This window comes from Dipodomys merriami, unplaced genomic scaffold (assembly GCF_024711535.1).
Source record: "Dipodomys merriami isolate MVZ:Mamm:240054 unplaced genomic scaffold, mDipMer1.0.p SCAF_37, whole genome shotgun sequence".
Taxonomy (NCBI): Eukaryota; Metazoa; Chordata; class Mammalia; order Rodentia; family Heteromyidae; genus Dipodomys; species Dipodomys merriami.
The window spans coordinates 14,066,479-14,086,992 of record NW_027205270.1 but is presented as its reverse complement, the minus strand read 5'-3'; the positions used below and the strand labels follow the sequence as shown (position 1 = coordinate 14,086,992).

At 42.7% G+C, this 20,514-nt stretch overlaps 1 protein-coding gene and 1 non-coding gene across 3 annotated transcripts in view; both read right to left on the bottom strand.

The window, feature by feature from the left end:
- The window catches only part of LOC138804718 (histone-lysine N-methyltransferase Smyd1), a 33,248-nt gene extending 24,993 nt beyond the window's left edge, over positions 1–8,255 (bottom strand). For both annotated transcript variants that reach the window (XM_069989181.1, XM_069989183.1), the window contains exon 1: positions 8,073–8,255. In XM_069989181.1, coding sequence (XP_069845282.1) covers positions 8,073–8,209 — 137 coding nt within the window. In that variant the 5' untranslated portion in view covers positions 8,210–8,255. The remainder of the gene's footprint in view (positions 1–8,072) is intronic.
- Positions 8,256–17,750: 9,495 nt separating this feature from the next.
- On the bottom strand, positions 17,751–17,857 carry LOC138804723 (U6 spliceosomal RNA). The gene has a single exon (XR_011365321.1). It is a non-coding gene; the product is annotated as a U6 spliceosomal RNA (small nuclear RNA).
- Positions 17,858–20,514: the final 2,657 nt, after the last annotated feature.

The window sequence follows — 20,514 nt, the reverse complement described above, 5'->3', positions numbered from 1 at the left end:
TTTTTCTAGAACATGTCAGAAAAGACCCCAGAGGAACCTGGGAGTCTTGAAATTCGTCATGGACCCCTTGCCAAAAAAATTATGTCATAGGCACTGTGTTATATATCACCTCCCATATATATATATATATATATATATATATATATATATATATATATACACACATATATATACACATATATATATATATATATATACACATACACACACACACACACACACACACACACACATATGTATAACAAATCACAATCTGACATGGTGGTACATACCTATAATCCCAACCCTCAGGAGACTGACTGCAAGTTAAGGCCAACCTGGGCTATATAGTTAAACTCTAACTCAAGAAAACCATAAAACAAAAGCAGAACAGTTTGTGGCTGGCCAATTCTAATTGTCATGTACTTCCCTGTGTTAAGTGTGACTTTGCCTTCCCAGGAAACACACTCCTGTACCCCAGTGTAGCCGTCTGGCCAGGTCAGTTCCTTAAAATTTTGCTAGCCACTGCTGCTGTTTCTTTCCTCTTCTCTGAGTTGAACCCTCCCAGCTCCTTCAAATGATCCTTGTACAGCTTCTGCTGACATGCCTCCAGCCATCAAACGAAGATGGCAATTACAGTGCAGTCAAGCAAGACACATGGACATGGCTAGGGGTCAGGCTCCAGAACTAGACCAAGGCCAGGCCTGGTGGTCCACTGTGGCATCAAGAAGGGAAGTTGGGTTCTGGTGGCTCACACCTGTAATCCTAGCTACTTAGGGGGCTAAGATCTGAGGATCATGGTTTGAAGCCAGCCCTGGCAGAGAAGTCCATAAGACTCTTATTTCCAAATAACCACCAAAACACTGGAAGTGTGGCTCAAGTGGTAGAGCACTGGACTTGAGCAAGAAAGCTCAGGGACATCTCCCAGGCACTGAGTTCATGTCCTAGGACCAGCATAATTTAAAAACAAGCAAAAAAAACCCCAAAGAACAAAAATCATAGAGGAGAGAACAATTCTACCACTGAGCTATACTCTAAGCTTTGTTTTTGTTTTTTTTTGTTTTTAAAACTGTTTAATCAACACATTCTAGTAGTAATAATCTTTCAACCTGGCAAGCTAGCAGGAGGTAAATGGTCCCTGTGGGGACAAAGACAAACTCCCCCTCCCCCACTGCTTCTCCCAGTGTGGGAGAGTGTTCAAAAGACTATAAAGTCCCCAAACACCCTTTTGGATCCCAGGAATAAGAGTGCTTATTCCCACCAGCCTTGGGACAGCGGTAGTGAGGAAATAATGACCTTCACAAGTATCTATCCTGTCTTCTGTTCACTCAAGTAGTAACTTCATTCATTCAGAACTTCGCAATGTCAGTGCAATGCTGGCTTTGAGCAGTGATGCTCAGATCTCAGCCTCTTGAGTAGCTAAGACCACTGGTGTCCATGGATTGGTGCTATTGGCTCCTTCCATTCACTTTCTATATGCAAGTTTTCACCAAGCCCCTCTAGGGAAGTGGTGGTCATTATCCTCACAGGTATTATTCTTGGAAGTCCTGGCTGCTAGCCAGTGCGTCAAGCCAGAGAACAGAAGTCCCCAAACAGTCCACCCACTTTACCAATACATCTTTTGCCTGAAGGAGGACCCCCACTCAGGCCTTGTTCTGCAGCCCCACCCTGGGTTGCTGTTATCTGTCAGAGTTGAGAAGGCTGGAAAGGCAGCTGCTCCTCAGCTCCTTATATGGAAATGATCAGTGACTGGCAGATAAATAAATACAAAGACAAGGTGTATGCATGCTGGACAGACAGCCTGCCACACCACTATCAAAGAGGACTGAGCCAAAGAAAGATTCTCCCTGTCTGGTCTTATTAACAAAAATGTTAGGGTAAAATTTTGTAGTACTAAATGTCAAGCCTAGCTGTGAATTTTGCTCTCTATCTTGACTAAATTTGCAAAAATGGTCTCAGATTGTCAACATAATTGATACACTTTGATGAGCTATGAATTTTCTAATTAAATTTTGCTTGCTTGCCATGATTTTTATATGCATGATACTTTGATTAAACAAATATTAGTTTTTTGCCATAGTTATATTATAAAATGTTATTACCACTAAGGGAGTTTAGATTTGTTGTTTTTTTTTGGGGGGGGGGGTCCAGTTGTGGGGCCTGAACTCTGGGCCTGGGTGCTGTCCCTCAGCTCTTCAGCTCAAGGCTAGCGCTCTACCACTTGAGCCACAGCATCACTTCTGGCTTTTTTCTTTTGCTTATGTGGTGCTGAGGAATCGAACCCAGGGCCTCATGCATGCATGGCAAGCGCTCTACCACTGAGCCACCTTCCCAGCCCAGGAGTTTAGATTTTAAAAATCAAGTTAGATTTAATTGTATGTTTCTTACAAATAAAAATAAATTTGTAAAAAAGCTAAAAAGGAAAAAAAGTCCACAAAACTCCAAGCCCACCAAATAGTAGAGAATATTCCATCCTTTAAGTACCCACACTACCGTTTTTTAATTCCTTTTCTCATTTTCTTCCTTTTTACCTTTTCTCCCTCTTCCTCTTCTTCCCACCTTCCTTTCTTTCATAAGGATTTATTGAGCATCAATTACAGGCTTTATTATCACATGCTTATTATCTATTATTGAGTTAGGTAACAGAGGGCCTTACATAAAGAGAATACTGGAGAATAAAGAGAATACTGGCCTTAGAGATAAAGAGAATACTTGCTTCCAGCAGTATCCAGGCTGAGCTGGTACAAAAATATAAGTAAAGAAGATGAGATCCTAGTCCACAACTGGTGGAGACAATCAGAGGGACATTCAGCAGGGAGGTGAAGAGGATTTGCCTTGCTGGGATAAAGAAGAACTGAGTTTGTCCTCAGATAAGGTCAAGGTCTTCCAGAAAGAGGCCCTGGCTGTGTCAAAGCTTTGAAGTAGGGGCAAGCACAGACACTCTAAGATATAGGAGTGGCTGTTGGGGATCATAGGAATCATAGTGAGAAATGATGTTGGAAAGACAATCTGTGAGGGATCTGGAATACTTCCTCTGCAGTACCTTGCAATTGCAGACAATTTGCAATGTGACCAGATTGATGTGTCTATGTAATTTTTCAGTGACTCCTGTCCGCCCCTGAGGGGCATTGCTGTGTTCGTGTTGCATTACTATACACCTAGGTATAAGTTAGACACTTCAGCTTCCTTGTTCAGGAATAGAGTGGGCCCTTTTTATTTTGTCTGTTGAAGCAGAGTCTTGCCATGTAACCCAAGCTGGCTTCTAACTCACAATCCTCCTACTTCAGCCTCCCATTCATACTGGAATTACAGCCAGTGCACATAGCACCTCCTCCTGTATGTATTTCTGTGCATCCTCTGTGTTCACACTCCTCATCCCAAGTTGAAGTCATATCCCCAGATGTAAATGAGTGGAGATGGCCTCATTGTGGAGGTAGGTGGTATAGTCTAGGTTTAAAAGGAAATTTTTGCCAGATATGGTAATATCTGGGGAGGGGAGGGAAGGGGAGAAGGGGAAGAAGAAGAAAAAAGAGAAGAGAGGAAGGGGATTGGAAGAGAGGGAAAAGGAGAAGAGAGGATAAAAAAAGAAAGAGAAGAGGCTATTACTCCTAAACTTTAGAATCTGAGGACTATTCAGTAGATGTTTTAGCAATGGCACTCACAGCAGGCTGTCACACAACAGCATGTCTTTCCTAAAAGCAAAAGTCTAAATTTACTATGGTTATCCTCAATAACCAAGAGCAAACATCAAAAGGGAAATATATATATATATATATATACATACATATATATATATTTCATATAGCAGTTTTATGTGCAATGGCTTCAAACTGGAAATGATCCAGATGTCATTTAGCAGGTGCATGGCTCAACAAACTTGTCCATACACATGGGGTACTACACAGCAACAAAAAGGAAGGAGCCACAGGTAAATGGAACACCTGCCTGAGTCTCCACAGAATTATGACTGTGCAACAAGACAGTCCCAAAAGGTGACACACTGTGTGGTCCCACTTAAACAACACTGTAATGATAGAGTTATAGAAATGGAGACTATATGACTGTGCTAGGGTTGTCAGGGATTATGCAGGAGGTGGGGACAGGGGAGAAGTGGGTGTGGCTATACAAGGACCTCCTGCAAGGCCTGGGTATTTAGGGACACTTAAAAAAAATAATTTTAGGGCTGGGAAGGCGGCTCAGTGGTAGAGCACTTGCCTTGCATGCCTGAAGCCCTGAGTTCAATTCCTTAGCACCACATAAGCAAAAAGAAAAAAGCCGGAAGTGGTGCTGAGGCTCAAGTGGTAGAGTGCTAGCCTTGAGCTGAAGAGCTGAGGGACAGCGCCCAGGCCCAGAATTCAGGCCCCACCACCGGACCCAAATAATAATAATAATAATAATAATAATAATTTTAGAGCTGGGAAGGTGGCTCAGTGGTAGAGCGCTTGCCTTGCATGCATGAGGCCCTGGGTTCCATTCCTCAGCACCACATAAACAGAAAAAGCTGGAAGTGGTGCTGTGGCTCAAGTGGTAGAGCACTAGCCTCGAGCTGAAGAGCTCAGGGACCGCGCCCAGACCCAGAGTTAGGCCCCACAACTGACAAAATAATAATAATTTTATTGTTATTATTAAAGAGTTGTACAGAGGAGCTACTGTTTCATAAGTCAGATGATGAGTACATATCCTTCTTTTCTTTTTTTTTTTGACAATGTCATGAAGAGGCTATTCTTTAACAAATATTTTAACAAACACATATTTCTTCATTTTCTGAACAAATGGTTCAGGAATTTACCTAATCCTTTTATGAAATTACTTCCATTTATAGATCATTTGTCCTCCACCACTCCTTCCCCAGCTGTTCCCAGTTTAGAGGCTGTCAGTGTGCTCTGTGTGCCAGGGCTGCTCCTGGCTTCCCACAGGCACATAGAGAACCACATAGATACCCAGCCCAGCTGTCCCCACTGGGTGCTAAGAAGCTCATCCCTGCTTCCATGTTCACAAACAGCCTGCCTAACACCAAGTTCCTTAAAAGTTCTCAACTTGACAGGCACTGATGGCTCATACCTGCAATCCTAGCTACTCAGGAGGTTGAGATCTGAGCATGGCAATTTGAAGCCAACCCAAGAGGGAAAGTATATAAGATTCTTATCTCTAACAAAACTACCAACAAGAAGTAGTAGTGGAGCTGTGACTCAAGTGGTAGGGTGCTAGCCTTGAGCAAATAAAGCTCAGGGACAGTGCCTAGACCCTGAGTTCAAGCCCAGGACTGGCACAAAAATTGTAATAAATGAAGTTCTCAACTTTTCCCTCACACATCTTCTCCCTAACCCTGAATATGAGCATCCTAGGCACTTTGGTCCACTTAAGCAGACTCATTTAAAGCTGGTTACATTTTTCAAATATTTTGTTATTATAAAGGTGATGTACAGAGGGGTTGCAATTATATAAGTCAGGTAAAGAATACATTTCTTGCCAGGTGCTGGTGGCTCACACCTGTAATCCTAGCTACTCAGGAAGCTGAGATCTGAAAATCATGGTTCGAAGCCAGCCCAGGTAGGAAAATTCATGAGACTCTTATCTCCAATAAACTACTCAGAAAAAGCCAGAAGTGGTACTGTGGCTTAAGTGGTAGAGTGCTAGCCTGGAACACAGAGAGGCTCAGGGACAAAACCCAGGCCCTGAGTTCAAGCCCCGGGCCCCCTTCCCTCCTATTCTAGTTTTTCCCTCCCATCCCTACCCACAAGTTGTATTAGTTCATATTCAACATAGTGTCTAATAAGTACAACTGCTAGATTTGCTTACTCTTTGTCCCTCCATTTCTCTGCCTCCCAAAGACAGATAAAAGAGTAAATAAGACAAGGCTGGGAATGTGACTTAGTGGTAGACTTCTTGTCTAGCATGCATGAAGCCCTGGGTTCAAGTCCTCAGTACCACATAAATCAAAAAAGCTGGAAATGGCACTGTGGTTCAAGTGGTAAAGTGCTGGCCTGAGTTCGAGCCCAAGTACTGGACAAAAGAAATGAAAGGAGGGCCGGGAAGGTGGCTCAGTGGTAGAGCGCTTGCCTTGCATGCCTGAGGCCCTGGGTTCGATTCCTCAGCACCACATAAGCAAAAAGAAAAAAGCCGGAAGTGACGCTGTGGCTCAAGTGGTAGAGCACTAGCCTTGAGCTGAAGAGCTGAGGGACAGCGCCCAGGCCCAGAGTTCAGGCCCACGACCGGACCCCCCCCCCCCAAAAAAAAAAGGAAGAAAGAAAGAAATGAAAGGGAAACAGCAATAAAGAAAAAAAACTCTTGTTTCCATTTCCAGGAGTTCGTTTCCATAAGTATTATTCTGTATGAACTGAGGTGCATAGGCATTGCCCTTTGTGTTCCTCTCCTAAGAGTATCCTCCTTTGGTCTCACTATGTGAAAGCTGGTCACATTTGAAGAATTTAAACTTTTATTTAATGTTTATTTTAAAAATTCAAAGAAGTGTTAGAGCACATTCCTAGTATGTGCAAGATCCTGGATTGATGAGCTGAGAAGTTGACCCAGTGGTAGAGTGGTTGCCTCGCATGCATGAGGCCCTGGGTTTGATTCCTCAGTACCACATAAGCAGAAAAAAGCCAGAAGTGGTGGTGTGGCTCAAGTGGTAGAGTGCTAACTTTGAGCTGAAGAGCTGAGGGGCAGTGCCCAGGCCCAGAGTTCAAGCCCCACCACCAGACCCCCCCCCCAAAAAAAAGATCCTGGGTTGAGTCCAAAGTACAGAGAGAAAAGGAACTTGCTGTTGCCAGTGGCTCACGCACCTGTAATCCTAGTTAGTCATGCAGCTTAGATCTGTAGATCCCACTTCAAAGCCAGCTGGGCAGAAAAATGATACTTTTATCTCCAATTAACCAGCAGAAAGCCAGAAGTGAACTTGTGGCTTAAGTGGCAGAGCTCCGGCCTTGAGCAAAAAAAGTTTAGGGACAGCATCAGCGTCCAGGCCCTGAATTCAAGCTCCAGTACTGGCACACACACACACACACACACACACACACACACACACACACACACACACACACACACACACACACACACACACACACACACACACACACACACACACACACACACACACGAGGAGGAAGAGGAAAATGAGGAGAAAAAGAATAAGAAGCAGCCACACACACACACACACACACACACACACACACACACACACACACACACACAAGGAGGAAGAGGAAAATGAGGAGGAGAAAAAGAATAAGAAGCAGCCACAAACGTCTCTTAATAGGAAAATAAGTAAGTGAGATGTCATGTATTATAGGGTAGAATATTTAGCAGTTAAACTCAGGATTAATACAGCTTATGAGTCAATACTGATAGCGTTACATGTCATTTAAAGAAAGATATTTGAAGGCCTAAATATCTATAGACTAGTTTCCACAAGGATAAGCATTTTAAAATATGCTATTTAGAGGGGAAAATAATGTTTTAAAGTAACACATAAAGTATTATACTATTTCTATATAAAGCAAAAATAGACAATCTATAGCTATATATCTTGATAAGAACAGACAGATACATGTAACAAACAATCTAGAAGGAAACACATTAAAATCATCACATGGATTATCTCTAAGGAAAAGCATAGGAGACTAGGGTTGGACCAGACTCTTAACTTTTTTTGAAAAGTAAAGAGGTGCCTGTGTTGTGTTACTTGTGTATTTACAATTAATTTCTTACACTCTCAACAACTTCTTTGCCCTCTAATAGACTTCTAGGTTCTTGTATATACCAAAAGAAGCTAAAGAGTTTTCTGTAAGAATATATTCCCCCAGAACCACACCCACCTTTCCACCCACAACACACCCTCCCAGCCAACTTCACCCCCTTAAAAGAAGATGTCCCAAAGTCCTGTTCACCTGCAACCCCTCCAGGGACCACAACAAATTCCAGGAAATGGCTCCTCACAGGAAGGGGAAAAAAAAGCACCAGCATTAACAGTGCCACTCTGTTAAGGATCCATAACCCTTAGCCCTTCCCTTAACGGTTTTGAGAGCAAAGCATTGGGAAATTTCTCACCCACTAGGCTAATGAAGGAGAGGATGGCCACTCCCCGGGTTTCATACCTGTCAAAAACCACTGCAGAATATGCCCGCTCGGCAAAGATGACATCAGCCGCCCAAAACTCCTTTGTGGCCTTCAGACCCCGGCCTTTGCCCTCAGAAGTGAAGATCTCCACATTCTCCATGTCCCCTATTGTCATCTCAGAGCCTGTTAGGCCAGCGAGGTAGATATCACACTGCACCCAGCCTCTGGTGGCTGCTGCTATTTAGCACCTTCAGTGTCCCAAGAGGAGGACTATAAATGGACAGGCCACTTCCCCTTCCCCACCCCCCTGAGCCACTAGGCCCTTACCTCCCCCTCACCACTTTCCCTGGAGGCAGGCATGGGGAGGGAGCATGAGGACAGTGACCTGATAGAAGTGACTATGAGTTCGTGTGGTCTTGGGATGGGTACTGCCAAGGTTTGAAAAGCTCGTTTTCAAGAAGAAACTATCTGCATGTGCCAAGTTCTAGACTTGTAGCCGTGTTCAGCTTGAGTTGGAACAAGGAGCTCTTGGTCAGTAGGGTATTTTTAGCAGCCAGATGCCTCTGTCAGTCTAAAGCAGCTGGTTAGAGTGGCCCAAGAGAAGAGACAAGGTGATATTTGCTGCTCTGGGACCCTTCAGCTGTCAGACTCACCCTTTCTCGGGTAAGATAGGCCCCTTGCCCTACCAACCCCAACCCCCACATTCCTCCATCCAGGAATGTTGGCAGAAAGCCATAGAAACTAAACCAAGCCCTTTGGAATATATATACATATATATATATATACATATATAGAGAGAATATATATATGTATATATATATATATATATTCTACAAGGGTATCTCTTCTCTCCAACATCATCCCAACTTCAAGACATGGAGATCAGTTTCCCTCTTAGAATTGCTGATGTTACAGAATGTTGGATGTAGGCTGGGGACAATGAAGGCACACTTTTAAAATAATAACCCCTAAAAATCCCCATTGAACTAAATGTTACTTCTCTTTGGTGATGAGATAGGTATTACTGAAGTTAGGGCGGGGGAGGGGGATGGAGGAAAAAAAAGATAAAAAGCACTTGCAGATCTGGAGCTATGACTTATCTGTATAATACTTTTAGCTTCCAGACACATCTGTTATAGTTTAAATGTGTCCATGGAGTTCATGTACTGGAAAGTATAATCCTCAATGACTCAGTGTAGAAAGGTGGAACCTTTAAATGATGTTAGCTCAGGAAGGCTACACCCTCACAAATGAATTAATATTATCAGAACATTAACTCATATATTCTCTCTCTCCTCTCCCCTCCCACCTCTCTTTCTCTCTCTGTGATGCTTCCCAGCATGTTGTGATACCAGCAAGAAGAATATCATCAAATCCAGCCCCTTCGACCTTGAAATCCATGAATCAATACTTTTATTTATTATGTATTTCCCAGCCTCGGGTTTTCACAAAGGCACACTTAATTATGTCATCTGGATCTATGAGTAATCACAAGCACTCACTTCTTTTAAAAAAAAATTATTGTAAAGGTGATATACAGAGGGGTTATAGTTACAGAAGCCAGGTAATGAGTACATTTATTGTGAACTGTGTTACCCCTCCCTTATTTTTCCCCTCCCAACCACCCTCCTCCCCCAAGTTGTATAGGTCTTTCCAACAAAGTGTCTAGTGAGTACCACCATTAAATTGGTTCACCCTTTATTTCAGTTTCTGTGCTTCCTTTTCCCCTCCCCAAATAAGATAAACCTACATACAAGACAAAAGGTACCGAAATCAAACACAGCAACAAAAGAAAATAAACCAAAGGAAAAAAGAAACACAAACAACAAAACAACCTTGGGACTAGGAAGGTGGCTCAGTGGTAGAATGATTGCCTGCATGCATGAAGCCTGGGATTCGGTTGCTCAGCACCACATAAGCAGAAAAAGCCAGAAGTGGCGCTGTGGCTCAAGTAATAGAGTGTTAACCTTGAGCTGATGAGCTAGGGACAACATCCAGGCCCAGAGTTCAGGTCCCACGACTGGTAAAAACAAAACAATAAAACAACCTCTTGCAGTCTTGTACAAAAAAAAAAAATACTCTTGTCTCCATTTCAATAAGCATCACTTTATATGACCATATGCACAGAGCTATTAAGCCCTTGTGATTCTCTCCTAAGAATATTGTCCTATTGCTGGGTGCTCTAGTACTCAGGAGGCTGAGATCTGAGGATCACTGTTCAAAGCCAGGGCAGGAAAGTCCGTGAGATTTTTTTCTTGGGGGGGGGGGAGGGGTCAGGTCGTGGGGCCTGAACTCTGGGCCTGGGCGCTGTCCCTCAGCTCTTCAGCTCAAGGCTAGCGCTCTACCACTTGGGCCACAGCGCCACTTCCTGCTTTTTTTCTTTTTGCTTATGTGATGCTGGGGAATCGAACCCAGGGCCTCATGCATGCAAGGCAAGTGCTCTACCACAGAGCCACCTTCCCAGCCCCGTTGTGAGAGATTCTTATCTCCAATTAACCACCAGAAAACTGGAAGTGGGGCTGTGGCTCAAGTGCTCAAGTGGTAGAGCGCTCACTTTGGGCTGAAGAGCTCAGAAACAGTGCCGAGGCCCAGAGTTTAAGCCCCATGACCGACAAAAAAAAAAAAAGTCCTTTGTTCTCACTGTATAAATGTTTAGAGTGCTATTTATTAATTATGTCTAAGTGTAATTATTTTGTCTTTTGCTATCAATTGGGATTACTTGTAGATTTATAGGCACATTCTAATTATTACAAATGAGGGAATCCATGCAGCCTATGTTTCTTTGGGTCTGGCTTACTTCACTTAATACAATTTTTTTCCAGGTCTTTCCATTTCCTTACAAATGAAACAATGTCATTCTTTCTGATGGAAGCACAGAATTCCATTTTCTTTATCCATTAGTCCACTGAGGAACATCTGTGTTGTTCCATAGCTTAGCTATTATTAAACAATGCACAAACATTCAATTCTCAGTCAAATAAAACTGAGTTTGAATTATTGTACATGGGGGGTGTGTGTACATGTGCATGTGTATACAAGTGTGTCAGCTATCGGTCTAGATCTTAGACCCTGGGGTCATCCCTTAGTTTTTTTGCTCAAGGCTCTTGCTCTACTACTTGAGCTACAGCCCCACTTCTAGATTCTTGCTTGTTAATTGGAGATAAGAGTCCCTTATCTGGGCTGGCTGTGAACTATGATCCTCAGAACTCGGCTTCCTGAAGAGCTAGGATACAGACATGAGCCACCAGTGCCAGGCTGGGTTTAGACTCTAAGTCTGCTTCTACCACCTTGGAATGAAACCTATAAAACAAGGGTGATAATTTCTACTGGATTGTTGAGAGGGTTGAATGAGGTCATGTGTATGGGGCCACAGCACTCAAAACTTAAGTATTCATTAAATGGTGCCTATTTTATTTTTTTCTTTTTTTTTTTTTTTTTGGGTCCGGTCGTGGGCCTGAACTCTGGGCCTGGGCGCTGTCCCTCAGCTCTTCAGCTCAAGGCTAGCGCTCTACCACTTGAGCCACAGTGCCACTTTGGCTTTTTTCCTTTTTGCTTATGTGGTGCTGGGGAATCGAACCCGGGGCCTCATGCATGCAAGGCAAGCACTCTACCACTAAGCCACCTTCCCAGCCCCGGTGCCTATTTTATTTTAATGACTCCTTTCCATTATCTTCCCCAAATTATCAGGATATGCCAAAATGTACAATGTGTCTTCTACCAAATCATAGCTGGGAAGGTGTCTTAGTGGTAGAGTGCTTGTCTAGCATGCATGAAGCCCTTAGTTTGATTCCTTAGTACCACATAAACAGAAAAGGCAAGAAGTGGTACTGTGGCTAAAGTGGTAGAGCACTAGCCTTGAGCAAAAGAAGCTCGAGAACAGTGTCCAGGTCCTGAGTTCCATCCCCAGGATTGGGAAAAAACAAAAACAAAACTTCACATTTTCTCGAATTTCTTTGACTCTTAGAAGCCTATCCAAAATCCTTTGTCAGACCATGTTCCCTGATTCTTACATCAGAATGATACTGCAGTTAGGCTCATCTATGTGTGAGGTATGGCTCACACCTTTAATGGTTCAAAGTCAATCCAAGTAGAAAAGCTCACAAGACTTTTCCAATCTATACCTGGGCATAGTGGTATAGGCCTGGCATCTCAGCTATGACAGGAAGCCAAGTGGTCCACTTGTCCATTATCTTGGCAATCATCTCAGGATACAGAACTATATGGGTGCCAAGAAGTACATCTAGTATACTTTTGGTCTTAAGATATTCAGTAATCAGGTCTATTGTTCATGGGCTACAAGTCCAGAAAGACTCAGGAGAGCTCAGAAGAAAAGATAGGAGACAAGATGGAGTCAGAAACAAAATGGAGTATTCTAGGTTAGTGATCAGGTTCTCCTTCAAATCCCTGCTCTCAAGCTATCTTCCTATTTCTATGGGAGTGGGGACAACCTGACACAAGAACACATTCACAGACACTAAAGGATGCCTCAGTGATTTGAGATCTATCCTGAAGAGTAAAACAAGTTAAGATATTTAAAACTGGTGACTCACAAAACCAAATAGTAAATGCCAGGTGCAGTGGCACACACCTGTAATCCAAGCTACTCATGAGGCTGAGGCAGGAAGATCACAAGTTTGAGGCCAAGCCTGGGCAAAACTTGGTCTTAAAAAAAAAGTACAGGGCTGGGAGGTGTGGCTCAGTGATAGCGTGCTTGCCTAGCACGCATGAAACCCTGGGTTTGATTCCTCAGTACCCCATACACAGAAAAAGCCGGAAATGGTGCTGTGGTTCTAGTGGTAGAGCGCTAGCCTTGAGCAAAAGAAGCTCAGGGACAGTGCCCAGGCCCTGAGTTCAAGCCCCAGGACTGGCAAAAAAAAAAAAAAAAAGTACAGACATGCTAACCTCCAATGAATATCCTGCTGCATCTATATTGCTCCACAGGCTGATTGCAACAATCAGAATTAAGGTATTCTCTCGACACTATATACTAGAACAGATTCAGCCCAAGATATGGTCCGATAAGAAATCTACCTGGCCTGAGACCAGCAGGAAAGAGGAAGCACCAAGGCCAGAGCTTTAGTTCTATCTATGAGTACCAATTTTGTTAGAACAACGACAGTTATATATTACTTAGCTGTAATAGGCAACATATTGGCTCCACAAAGATATCTAGGTACCAATCCCAAGAGCTATGAATGTTACCTTACTCACATTGCTATGGATGGAATGTCCCCACCAAAATTCCTGTTGAAATGTAATCTCCATCCTGAGGCAAGCCAGGTGAAGGAGGACACTGAGGCATTGAAAACAACAACAACAACAAAGCGAGCTAAGATCCAGAAGCTAAGAATTATCACCATGCTAATAGACAATGTGAAATCTAACCTCACTTTTAACCTTGACTGTAATAACTTGCTCTAGATAACTTTATCCTGAGTAAATATCTCAACTAAAACATCTGGTAAGACTCATCCCTGAATTAGAAGGAGATCTTGTCAGAGGAGAGTAAGTAGCTCAGGGTTACTACTATCAAAAACGTTAAGATTCAAATAGAAGAGGGTTGATAGCATACCTGATGATGGAAATTAAAGAGAAGGAATGGAGACAAAGATATATTGCCCCCTGGACTAACTTGAACTAGTATAAAAGAGGCTGTTCAGGACACCTAGTCTCTCTACTCAATATTAATGAAACAGGAAGCACTAGTTCCCAGATTAGGGCTAAGAAAGGAGACACAGGGCCCTACCACACTGCATATCAGCAGAGATCTGCCCTTTCTAGCACCCTGTCTGCCTCTCTGGTTTTGTTTTGTTTTTCTTTCTCTGGGATCCAAACCCTTCTTGGTGGCCCTGGTCTCGACCATGTGCCACCAATGTGCCTTTATTCATTATGACAACCCAAAGTTCTACCCTTGTTTCTGAAATGCTTGGTACATAGAGAAATTGAGAATCTCCACTGAGAAACTGCTGTCTCTCAGGAAAACCACGTCTACTTTTGAAAAGATTTCTTACTGCCCTAGTGGAGATATTAAGTCAAGAGAAGAAAAGATTCTGAAGGACATGAGTGCTTTCTTCAATAGCCTACATCCTAAAAGATTAAGGAATGGTGTCATTCTATATTTCCTAAGAGGTCTAAGGAGGGATCAGGGTGGATATAATTTCATGACACTATGGAATCACAGTTAAGACCACAAACAATCTTCATGATCATGTTGCTGTGGTGAGTCCTTTTCCACACCAAGAAACTGAAAACGTTTTCAAATGTTTTAATAGAGATCTGATAGCTTTTATTTGTGTATCTAAATAAAGAAGTGTGATAAGAAAGGGAAGGTAATAAGATCACTCAAGTCAAAGGGCACTCATCCCAAAACAACAGTTTGAGCTAGGAGATACCAGACTGGGGAACAAGAATGACCACCATGGAACAGGATGTTCATGCTCTCACTGTGTCTACCTCGGTTTCACTAGACCCACCACATACATACGTACCCAAGCAAACCAGGGCTAACCCACACTCCCATACCCAAAAACAAGTTCAAGTTCAAGGCAATTGGTACAGGAAATTCTAAGCAAAAATAGTGGAGAGAACCATTAGAATATTGTTACAAAACATGGGCTGGGAAGGTGGCTCAGTGGTAGAGTGCTTGCCTTGCATGTATGAGGCCCAGGGTTTGATTCCTCAGCACCACATAAGCAGGAAAAAAAAGCCGGAAGTGGCACTGTGGTTCAAATGGTAGAGGGCTAGCCTTGAGCTGAAGAGCTGAGGGACAGTGCCCAGGCCCAGAGTTCAGGCCCCATGACCGGACCCAAACAAACAACAAACAAACAAAAAAAACACTAGGCATCAGTAGCTCACATCTGTAATCCTATCTATTTAGGAGGCTGAGCTCTGAGGATCCCTGTTCAAAGTCTGTGAGACTCTTATTTCCAATAAACCACCAGAAAACAGGAAGTGGTGCTGTGGCTCAAGTGGTAGAGTGCTAGCCTTGAGCTGAAGAGCTGAGGGACAGTGCCCAGGCCCAGAGTTCAAGCCCTTCAAATGGAAAAAATAAACAAAAACAAAAACAAAAAACCACTAGGAATAGGCTTCAAATATACTTTTTTTTTTTTTTTCCCCAGTTGTGGGCCTGGGCACTGTCCCTCAGCTCTTCAGCTTAAGGCTAGCACTCTACCACTTTGAGCCACAAAGCTACTTCCAGTTTTATGGTGGTTAATTGGAGATAAGAATCTTACAGACTCTCCTGCTCTGCTGGCTTTGAACAGGGAATCCTCAGATCTCTGCCTCCTGAGTAGCTAAGATAACGGGTGTGAGCCACAGCACCCAGCTATACTTTTACTTTTTGAGACGGGATCTCACTATATACCCCAGGCTGCTGCCACTCAAAATCTTCCTGTCTTAGCCTCCTGAGTTGCTGGGATTATAGGTATTTATCACCACACATGACCAAATATCCTCTTAATGTAAGTAGGCCCTACTAATCTGCTTCTTGGGTAGAATCTGTTTCTAGATTCCATGTTGCTCCCCCATTCTCTCTTTCTCCCCCTCCCCCACTCTTAGGGTTTGTATGCAGGGCCTCATTTGTTAGGTTGGTATAATACTATTGAATCATGTCTCGTTGTTTTTCACTGGTTATTTTTAGGATAGGCTCTCATTCACATATACCCATCTCCAGGTGTGTGCCCATTGCATTCCACCTTTGTTTGTTTTCAGTCATGGGGCTTGAACTCTGGGCCGGGGCCCTGTCCCTGAGCTCTTCCGCTCAAGGCGAGAGCTCTACCACTTGAGCCACAGCACCACTTCCGGTTTTCTGGTGGTTAATTGGAGATAAGAGTCTCATTGACTTTCCTGTCCAGGCTAGCTTTGAACAGTGATCCTCAGATCAGCCTCCTGAGTAGATAGGATTGAAGGTGTGAGCCACCATGCCTGACTGCATTCTACCTACTTTATGCTTCCCATTATGGCTGGAACCACAGCCTCATGCCACTGCATCCAGCTTCCCTTTCATGATGACAGAGTCTTGAGAATTTTTCTGTCCACTGGCCTGGCACCACAGTCATCCCAATCTCAGCCTCCTATGTAGTTGAGAATAACAAGTCCACAGCATTGTGTCCACTATGGGGTTGAAAAGGGTCTCACAAACTTTTTCTGCCCTAGCTGGCCTCGACCTTTGATCCTCCTGTTCTCAGCCTCCCAAGTAGCTAGAATTACAGGTGTGAGCCAACTGAAACCTGGCTTGCAACTCCCAAATTTTTAGCTATGTTTATAATATTGTCCTAGACTTTGGGCTGATAACCTCAGAGACCTTGGGAGAGTCATTGCGGTCCCTCAGTTGGATATGGTACATTACAGGGAATATATACAAGTAAGTAGAAAAGCAGAAAAGTTAAACAATCTCATACAGTTTGTGGTAAGTATTGAATCTTTGGTAAGCTCATGTACCTATCTGAATACTTCAGCTACTACTCAAAGCCTTTGCTGAGAGACTTACAGGCTGAGCCTCATGGCTACAGGGACCACCACCTAGTGGCAAATGAAAGGAGTTGCAAAATTTTGTATCCTAAGCATTTTAGTAAAAGAACATCTCTTTATCCCTAAATTCCACCTCCTCTCTATGAACCTTAGTGTTCATTTAGGACAAGGGTATATGAGGGTCTTTTTGACCTATGAATTAAGAATGTTTTGTACCTTAATGGTTGGAAAAATATGTGTGACACATGGCAATTACACAACACTTATATTTCAATGACTATAAATGAAAAACAGCTACAGTCACATGTTTACATCCTTGTAGGCCTACATTCATACTATGATGGCAGAGTTTAATAATCACCCAGAGAACATATGACTCACAAAGCCAAAAAGCATTTATGTTCTGACCTTTTTTTTTGTTTTTGGGTCAGGTCGTGGAGCCTGAACTCTGGACCTTGGTGCTGTCCCTCAGCTCTTCAGCTCAAGGCCAGCACTCTACCACTTGAGCTACAGTGCCACTTCCGGCTTTTTTCTTTTTGCTTATGTGGTGCTGAGGATCGAACCCAGGGCCTCATGCATGCAAAGCAAGCGCTCTACCACTGAGCCACCTTCCCAGCCCTGTTCTGACCTCTTACACAGAATATCTGCCAACTCTGGCTGATATTAATAATAATTGAATGCTTGGCAATATTAAATAGGCCTGGAAGGGCTCATTTCTTCAAAGTGCATTCACTGGCTCATTTATTCAGTCATTCATTTCATAAGCAAAGTGAAAGAGACAATCAAAGAAAATGTGTTCATTCCATCTCACACTCCCAATCCAGGATAAGACAGAATATTTACTCCTTCATAATTACATCCCCAATAAAACTTCACATTCTCTTACTAAAATAGTATGGTGCTGGAGACACAATTCAGTGATAGAGCATTTGTGCCTATGTGAGGCCCTCAGTTTGATCTCCAGTTCTGAAAAATAAAATAGTATGTTCACTTCTCGCTCCTCTGGCTTTAAAAAATATTTTCTGTAAAATGTTTTTCTCCTAAGAATTTTTTTATTGTAACGGTAATACACAGAGGGGTTACAGTTACATAAGTCAGGTAATGAGTACATTTCTTTGTGAACAGTGTCACCTCCTCTCTCATTTTCTCCTCCCGGCCCCCCTAACTCCCCAAGTTGTATAGCTCATTTCCAACATAGTGTCCAGTGAGTATCACTGCTGAATTGATTCATCCTTTGTTCCACCATTAAGAATATAGAACACGTCATGAATTTGTGTGTCATCCTTGTACAGGGGCCATGCTAATCTTCTCTGTATTGTTCCAATTTTAGTACAGGTGCTGCCAAAGCGTGTACCTAAGAATTCTTAAATTCATGTTTTCCATATGCAATTACTGGAATATGTATCAAGATACAAAAAACAAAAACTGAAGGCCCTGTTTTCAAGACACTGATGATGCAAAGGGGATTATGGGCAGCATGTAACTATGGATGAAGAGTACTAAGAGGCAAAGAAAAAATCTAGGGCAACCTAAGGTCTTTGAGCAAGTTTTAGAAAAAGTGTCCGAAAGAAATAAGAGGGGGTGGAGAATAAGAACTGGAGAAGACCATCTCAGCCTCAAGAACACAACAACATGAGCAGAGATGTCGAGGTTAAAGCAGACACACACATACCCCATGATGTATAGGCAACTACAACTGGTTAGGTATTGTGGAAACTACTGGAGTACAGATATTATGCTTTTCTTTACTAAACCTGCCTAAGGCCATCTACTTAACAGCAGCCACACCTCCTAAATATGAACTCCTGAGAATCTCCTAGTCATCTGTACAAAGGATGTTAAAGCAGCACTGTCTGTATGTAAGAGTAAAGCCGGAAAACAAGCTCAATGTCTATGAAGAATATTGAGAGAATGGCTAACTCATAGTGGATTCACACAATGGAACATTACTGAAACCTCACCTATCAGTATGAATTAAAGAATGGTATTAATATAAAAGATGATAAAAAGCCAGGCGCTGATGGCTTACACCTGTAATCCTACTCAGGAGGCTGAGATCTGAGGATCGCAGTTCAAAGCCAGCCTGGGCAGGAAAAGTCTGTGAGACTCTTATCTCCAATAAACCACTCAGAAAACCAGAAGTGGCACTGTGGCTCAAGTGGTAGAGTGCTAGCCTTGAGCAGAAGAGCTGAGGGATAACACTCAGGATAACATTCAAGCCCCACGACTGACCAAAAAAAAAAAAAAAGATAAAACACAAATTGTAAAGGAATAAACAGCATGTCTAAAAATTATTTGTATACTTTTAAAGCAATAATCCCTGTTACCTTGGTATACACATGCAGTCAAAGTATGAAGCAGGGCTGGGAATGTGGCTTAGCATTAGAGGGCTTGTCTAGCATGCAATAAGCCCTGGTTTTGATTCCTCAGGATCACATAAACAGAAAAAGCTGGAAGTGGTACTGTGGATTAAATTGGTAAAGTGCTGACCTTGAGCAAAAGAAGCTCAAGGATAGTACCTATGAGTTTAAGCCCCAGGACTGGTCCAAAATATATATATATATATATGAAGCTGGGGCTGGGAAGGTGTCTCAGTGGTAGAGTGCTTGCCTTGCATGCAGGAGGCCCTGGGTTCGATTCCTCAGCACCACATAAGCAAAAAAACACAAAAAACAAAAAACAAAAACTGGAAGTGGCACTGTGGCTCAACTGATAGAGCACTGGCCTTAAGTTGAAGAGCTGAGGGACAGCAAGCCCCCAGGCCGAGTTCAGGCTCCACAACCGATTAAAAAGAAGAAGGAAGAAAGTATGAAGCAATGCCTAAGAATGAAAAATGTGGAAACCAAGATAGGATTTAGTTCTGTAGGAAAAGAAGTTCATTTAGGAAGAGTGAGAGAGAGAGACAGAGACACAGAGAGAGTGTTGGTGGGGGAGGGGACCATATTCCAGGAGAAGTAACCAGTACAGTATGTTGAACTGTACAATAGTGTGGTATTTAACATAAGGTCAAAGTTGTGTAGGGAGGTGAACGCTTGGGAAGATAGGAAGATTAGAACTGCACTGAAGGTGGTAGGCTCACTTTAGCTTTTCCCAACAGACAACGAGCAGCCAGTAATAACTTCTAGATAGAACCCTTGGTAGAAATGTGAAGGGTAAGCTAGGCATTGGTGGTTTATAGCTGTAATCTAGCTAATCAGAAGGCTGAGATCTGAGGATCACAGTTGGAAGCCAGACCAAGACTATTATCTCCAATTAACTAGAAAAAAGCCAGAAGTGGATCTATGGCTCAAATGGCAGAGCAACAGTCATGAGTGGAAAAAGCTACGTGAGTGGGAATTCAAGCCCCAGTAATGAAAAAAACAGAAGAAAGAATTGGGGTGAGGGGAAGGGGAGGTGGAGAAATGTAGAGGGTAGTTTGGAGTAATTCAAGAAGAGAGATCTTTGCATGTATCATGCATGGCTTAGAACCTGAAATAAGGCATGCCAGTATGACAGAAATGTGGAGGATACCCACGAGAAACTTTTGCAAAGTGCCTAACACACCCATAACAGGAAAATATACCAATAAACAGGAAAACAGGTGGAACGTTGTATATAAATGAATTGAAAAGATTACACTATTTGCAACAGTTTAGGAGAATTTCGATGCTAAGTTAAACAAATCCTAAAATGCTATAAAGAGAAAAATAAATAAATCTAGAGCCTGGTGTGGTGATACACACCTGTAATCCCAGAACTAGGACACAAATTCCGGGCCAACCTGGGAGGAAATGAGGAAAGATGTAAGGGAGGGAGGGGGAGAGGGATGTCAGGAAAGGTTATGAATACAAAGAAGGGTAGTGAGTTCTTCCTGAGAGGAGATAAGATTTGGAATATATATATATATTATATATATATATATATATATATATATATATATATACTGCTTATGAATGTTAAGCAGCTGTAAGCATAATGACCTGAAAAAGAGAGAGGGATTAAGGTAAAGGTCATCTATGAACTAGTAATGGC